The following is a 6932-nucleotide window of genomic DNA, read 5'->3' as shown; positions in this document are numbered from 1 at the left end:
ACTGGAGAAATTAAATCTGATCTGTGATGCGACTGTCGTTCGGCACGCTGCATTGAGCAGCCGCGTTCAGTTTTTAATTGTAGTGTCTGTTCTTTTACTGAACTAAATGATTTTTATTACTATAAAAAATCAAAACAACGGTGGGGGTCGGTGCCGCGGTGGGCAAGTGACGTAACCGGTGTTGCGGCTTAACAACGGTATCACCGTCAGCATCGTCTATCGCGGCAAGCCTACTCTGCGCACCTTCTATATATTAGTATATACTTCAGCTTGTGGAAAAGCTACTTGTGATGAACTGATTCTTCATATTGCTGTCTCTTTTACCACCTGCATTATTATGGTGGTTGTCAGTTTATGTTAAAGATACAAAACAGATTTTACTAGCAGTGTGCATTGTTGAATTTACTAGTTTACACTCAAATTTTCTTGTTTATTCTGTAAAATTTACAGTATGTTCTGTAAATGTTTTTACAGTTTTTCTACAAAATTTTTCTGGCAACCACAACTGCCAAAATTATTTTGTAAAAACTACAGATTTTTTTTTTTTACAGTGTGGGCTTGAGCAATAATTATAGTGATCCTTGCCATCGGAAACTTAATATAATAATCACTAGTTTGTTGAGTTTGCACATCAGTTCTGTTTATTAATACAATTTGGTGTATGATTCAAAGCTCACCTGAGGTTTTGTCACCCACATACCCCGCGATGGTGATGCCTAAACCCTGAGCGTTCTTCGTCAAGCTCACATCAAAAGAGCCCTGCTCTTCTTCCTCAAAACCCTGCCAGCAGACAAACACAGCAGTGAGAACAGAACGAGAAAGAAAGAAAGAAAGAAAGAAAGGTATCTGTGAAAGTCTTCATTATACTTTACATACTTTACATACAAACACACAGTCAAGAGTCGTTCCTGTTACAGAGTTTACAAGCAGTACCTTTTGTAACTTAAATGAATATGTTTGTGTTGTAATTTACAGAAGTATTTCTATAAACAGCATATCAGAGTTTTAGAAGATACTCTGGTCATACATACTCATACTCATACAACTAATATTACTTGACTATTACACAATAACAAGAACATTAACAGTCACAGTTAGCTTACACAAGGGTGTCAACCTGAAGTTCATTTTGATATGTAACACAAAACGTAATTCATCATTTCTATTGCTAATTATCATGTTTCTTCCTGCAGCCAGTTGCAACAAACACATTAGGCTAAGAAAACATTCCCTTGCAATTATTATTACTAACTTAATGGGTTTGCTGCACTGGCCTCAGGCTTTTGTTAGTTACAGAGAAAAGACTATCAGAATGAAATGTGATATTGAGGACTTAATACAATGATTAGCAATTAAAACAATATTCTCAAGAAAGCATTTCATGTTATTAAAGAAAGGCAATATTAAGAAACACCTGCAACATTTCCTAATAAATTGCCGGTTTTTCATTTTATAGTTAAATGCACAGGACCCGGGAAGACTTGGCAAAGATTGCAAAGCAAAACATCCACTCATGTATGTAATCGTTCTATCTGGTCCTCGAATCTGATTGGCTGAGAGGAGTGCAATATTCTAGTGACAACAGCACTCCAACCGTTTCAAAGTTTGTATCACTCCGCTTGCGGTATTTCTCACAGCGAGTGTCATGATGGACGCCCAACTCCACTATAATTTTATAAATAATACTGTTTTTGTGTTTTTAGGCGAGAATGTACTTGTTTAGACTTCAAGTATGCGGTTTATTAATAAAGATAACGTCTATTTGAAAATTTGCTTCAGCCTACCTGTTTTCTTTAGAACTGCTACTACGCTACATTATTTTAAGGTGAAACCCAAAACATATCTATTTTCTTTGGCTTTAAGCTAATTTGTTTAGTTATTGATATTAAGTGTGTGTAATCTGTTATGTAGTATTTGGTTTTATTATTGACTGTTTTTGGACACATTGTTCAGCACCTTGGTCAACAATTGATGTTTTTAATGGTGCTATATAAATAAAGTTGACATTGACAAAAGAAAAGATGGTTTTTGAAGACACTCCGTTGTTGTTTCTTATGTATTTACACACTTGTGCCGTCGAACTGTTGTATAAACGCAATATCACTCTCGTAGCCGTGCGATATGGCTGTATATCGGTACACTGTGATTACCTACGGCCGAATGACAGCCGTGCCGATATACAGCCCAGCAGGTTTAGTTTATTGATGAGCTGTTGTGGGATTATTGTGTTGAATGCTGAGCTGAAGTCGATGAACAGCATTCTAACATAGGAGTCTTTATTTTCTAGGTGGGTAAGAGCCAGGTGGAGGGTGGAGGAGATTGTATCGTCTGTAGAGCGGTTTGGACGGTATGCAAACTGGAGCGGATCGAGTGTGTTGGGGAGGCTGGTTTTGATGTTGAATATCGCACTGCTACTCGTGTGATATTGCACATATATATATATATAATAGAAAATGTAAATATTGAGCTAATTTTTGGTAGGTTTTGGAATTGACTACCACTTTTGTAAAAGGAATAGTTCTCCCAAAAATGAAAATTTGCTGAAAATGCTGTAAAAGTGGTCTGGTCTGAATCAGAGGAGATAAATGTGCACAGATCAAGCACCGTTTACAAGCCAAAGCAGCTCTAAACAAATATGTGGCTGGATTTTGATGTGAGAGACAACAGGAGATGGACTTTTTCACTGAAGAAAGCATTGTTATGAATTGTGGACTCATATTTTAGCCAGAAGCGACAGTTTAAAGTTAAAAACGTGTTAACGATGGATTTGTTTCTTACAAACATGCAACTTCACTGCAGAGCATCCATTGCTGAGACAGTGATGCAATGCTACATTTCTCCAAATCTGATGAAGGAACAAACTCACCTACATCTTGGATGGCCTGAGGGTGAGTTAAGTTTCAAGAACTTTTTGTGTGAACTGTTCCTTTAAGACCGCACGGTTATCAGTCAATGCAGTCAATCTCAAAACAGCAAAATGTATACCGAAAATGTATATAGCACATGCAGCTGTACCTGTTGCTCAGTGACGGTCGGCAAGGTGACAGGAGTGGGAGGAGCATCATCCGCTTTCCCTCGGCTGATGAGGAGTCGGACTCTGTTCCCACATTGTTTCAACACTTGAGCAACCTGCTCACTGCTCAGACCAAACAGATCCGTATCACCGATCCGCAGGACGTGATCCCCACTGCGCAAGCGACCGTCCTAGAACCAGTGAGAGAGAAGGTGAACTTCTGTATATTTCATAAACAGATTTTATGACAACCACCAACGTTTTCATTCTTGGGTTGAATTCACTGGACCCTCACAGAGTTATTAGACAATCATTGTTGACTTTGGGCTGTCAAGCGAATCAAATTTTTTAATCTAAAAAATTAAATATGCGATGTGCTGATTAATTAATCAAATTAATCGCAAATTAATCGCACATCAGTTTTGGCTGAGGAATTATCCCGTGCAAATTAAGGTCATTATTGTGTCAAATCATTGAATAGACATTACAAAAAGTAGCTTTAGAAAGAAACATTTTGGTTCAACATTGCATAAATAATGGGTATTAATGTTTTTTTTTATTGAATATTAAAATATGAAATTAATTTAAAAAAATGAAATGATACTCTAAATGTGAACCTACAACCGCCAATAGGTGGAAGTATTTCTCAGTATTTCTTAATGAGCGAGTCATTCAACCAGTTCATTCAAATGGCTGATTCATTCAAAAACGAGGCAAGTGACTGGCTGCATCAGAAACCCTCGGCAGCTGACTTCGGTGCCTTATCAGGCAATGATTTGCAGGCAGCGTTTGCGCACAAAGACACCTCACGCAACTGATTTCGGACATGCTTCTGAGGCAGCATAACGGTTTAATGATCTACAACAAAATAGAACGAGCTTTGGTGATAACTAAGCTCAACCATCACGGAATGGAATGCACAGGATCATGGGATATCAAAGGCAGCGAAGGATACATCTATGCTGCCTTCAAAAATCGACCATATGAAGGTATCTCAGGAGGCAGGAAGTGAAGCTAACTTTGGATTCGAACGTGCCTTGATGCCTTCCTACCTTGAAATGTGTCCTCCAAAGGCAGCATTTTCACAGCCTTTATGAATGAGTCACTGAATCATTCGCTCAATCGATTTGTTCAAAAATCAATATCACATTTGCAATGGTGCAGATATTTTGGGAAAAACAGCTCTCTTGCTTGTGTGATATTGCTAAACGATATCATATGATATAAATATAAGACAAATACTAATACAGGGGCATTTTTTTACCCTCATATCTTGAATTTTAGGGGCATTTAATTGCATTCATAGGCTAAATCACACAGTCAGTCGTTCTGCATCATTCATCAGCAACTTCATGCGATGTAAGATGATGCACAGGTCTAGGCAGGGCGGCGACGTTAAATGCACTTTATTTAACGTGTTTTTTTTTCTAAAATGAATCGCACCTAATTAAATTGACAGCCGTACTTTTTTTACTTGTCTTTCTTTAATTGCTCAAAAAGAACGCAAAAACGTCAAGGACAGGACAACAGGTCAGAGAGAGGGGCATACAGACAGACAGAAACACCACTGGTAGTAATAGTGCATAAAAAGGTCAAAAGTGCACTTACCTGGTCAGCGATGCCTCCAGGTAGGATGGTTTTGACAATAACGCCGGTGGTTTTACCGCCAACAATCCCGAAGCCCAAACCGGTTCCATCGTTAACTAGCTCGATCGTCTCCACGTGAGTCCAGTGGGTCTAAAATGGCACAAGCACACAAAAAAGGGGGTCAATTACAAATAAGGTTGGCCATCATGATGATAAAAAGTAGTTAAATAGTTTAAATGAGTGTGGCAAGTTCTCAGAACATTCAAAACATGCAGTTGTTTTTAAAACGCTTAGGGGAACATTCTGATTTATAATTTTGCAAACATTATAAGAACGTTACTTTTGAACGTTCTATTAGGAACACTTGTTTGTAACTTTGAAAGAGGATGTTCTGAGAATGTTCCTTGTTAGCTGGGTAATGGGGATCAAAATACAAGAATTACAAAAGAGATCTGACTATGTACAACCCCTGCTCTCCCTCTTTGGAAAACATTTCACCAATAATGCATGTTGTTCAAGTGACCATAACATGCCAGTCCTTTGACTGTTGTATTCATCACTCAAGTCCTAATTCATGGTTCCTGACTGTCTAAGCCAGTGGATGACCATTATCAATAGTGTCAGGAATGCAACTCACCCACATGAAGGCAGACGACCACATTGCTGCTGCAAAGACTTCTGTGAAAGAGCCTCCTTTAGGAGTGGCTCACGACATAGTTACGCTCCTGATGGAATGACACACCAGCGGACACGAATGAAGACTATCACGTATCACACAGGCACTAGAGATCACCTCCCTTTTTCCACGCTAGTTGATGGTGCTATTCAGTGTAGTCTGAATTGCAAAACTGTGCACTGTCTCAGTATTCATTTCCCAAAGTGCAGAAGCTCCAAAAATCGTTTTGAAGGGCTGAAATCATTGACCAAATGAGTGTTTCTCTGATAGCGTGTCGGTGTCTATTTCATGCACAAAACATGGATAAACTAAAATGGGTAAACAGTGCTGGATTAACCATATCAATTTCTCATTTTTAATCAATACTGCTATTGACTCTTAAATCTCAAGATCGATCTTTTAGTTTGTGCTGTTTTCTGATGATCCATGAACTTTAACTAAACATTGGATTAACCATATCAATTTCTCATTTTTAATCAATACTGCTAAACATTATTTACAGCACCTGCCATGCAATAATAATTACAATTGGTTTTGTGCTTTGTTACTTTAAGTCTCAGCTTTCAAAGCCTGTCAATTTTATCCCATAATACAAAAATAAATAAATGTGGTTTTGACGCTCTTTAATGTGGCATGATGCATCACTTTTTTATTTTCCGTTTCAGTTATCAGCCAAGTGCATCTTGATTTTTCCGGTTATTCCCCACAATTTTCATTTTGGTGCATCACTAGTAGGGCTGCACAATTAATCGAATTTCTAATCGCGATTACAATTATTGATGCCACAATTACGTAATCATTCAAAGCGGCAATTAATCGTTCAAAGTCCACTTATGTTATTCTGCGCGCTTAAGATATCTTTCTACATGTTATCTTAAGGGGTTATCCATTGTTTTAGTTTTAGTTTCAATATAACATTATAATACCATTCATATTTTTACTTTTTTTTTATAATTTAAAGAAGAAACCAATCCGATGTATAGTTGACATTTGAGGCTTAATACTATAGAAAAGCACTAAAGGTTTTTCAGTAAGAGTGTTTTCATCTTGTTTATTTTCATATAGAAATACGGCATGCAGTTGCATCAAACAATGGTATAAACATCTTAATCGAATTTCTAATCGCAATTACAATTATGGATGCCACAATTACGTAATCATTCAAAGCGGCAATTAATCGTTCAAAGTCCACTTATGTTATTCTGCGCGCTTAAGATATCTTTCTACATGTTATCTTAAGGGGTTATCCATTGTTTTAGTTTTAGTGTCATAATCGCGCAGCCCTAATCACTAGTAAATATAGCACAAAGATGTCAGGAAAACAAACTTGTGTGATGACAAAATCAGGCCAAAACACCACTCCGTGGTGATTCAATAGTATGTAAGTGAGCTTGGGGTCTTCACATTTTTTTCAGCAAGAGCCGGGTGAGGCACCACAAATCTCAACTCGATGCAGACAATTTTTTAATACCAACGATTATTGTTTTTTACTCTTAACAACTTTGAGTGCTTTATCCAGTTCACAGATGTTAGGAAAATAACTTTGATGTTCAAACAAACTGCAAGAGCTCCGATCCCAAAAGGAGAACAGCAGGGGGCCGAATCTTTGATAAAGGGGCTGTGTCACATCTCTATTATGTCTCGCTCCCCACTAAG

General features: G+C 37.8%; 1 protein-coding gene across 1 annotated transcript in view; it reads right to left on the bottom strand.

Annotated features, from left to right (window-relative positions):
- The window catches only part of LOC107676694 (multiple PDZ domain protein-like), a gene marked incomplete at its 3' end in the record, with an annotated part of 15595 nt that overhangs the window by 4528 nt on the left and 4135 nt on the right, over positions 1-6932 (bottom strand). Inside the window, exons 4-6 of the mRNA XM_016471339.1 lie at positions 4622-4750; positions 3016-3204; positions 678-780 (exon numbers count right to left, since the gene is read on the bottom strand). Of these exons, the coding sequence (XP_016326825.1) occupies positions 678-780; positions 3016-3204; positions 4622-4750 (421 nt within the window). The remainder of the gene's footprint in view (positions 1-677; positions 781-3015; positions 3205-4621; positions 4751-6932) is intronic.

This window comes from Sinocyclocheilus anshuiensis, unplaced genomic scaffold (assembly GCF_001515605.1).
Source record: "Sinocyclocheilus anshuiensis isolate Anshui unplaced genomic scaffold, SAMN03320099.WGS_v1.1 scaffold2539, whole genome shotgun sequence".
Classification (NCBI taxonomy): Eukaryota; Metazoa; Chordata; class Actinopteri; order Cypriniformes; family Cyprinidae; genus Sinocyclocheilus; species Sinocyclocheilus anshuiensis.
Note: the sequence above shows the minus strand (reverse complement) of the source record. Positions and strands in the feature narration are given on the sequence as shown.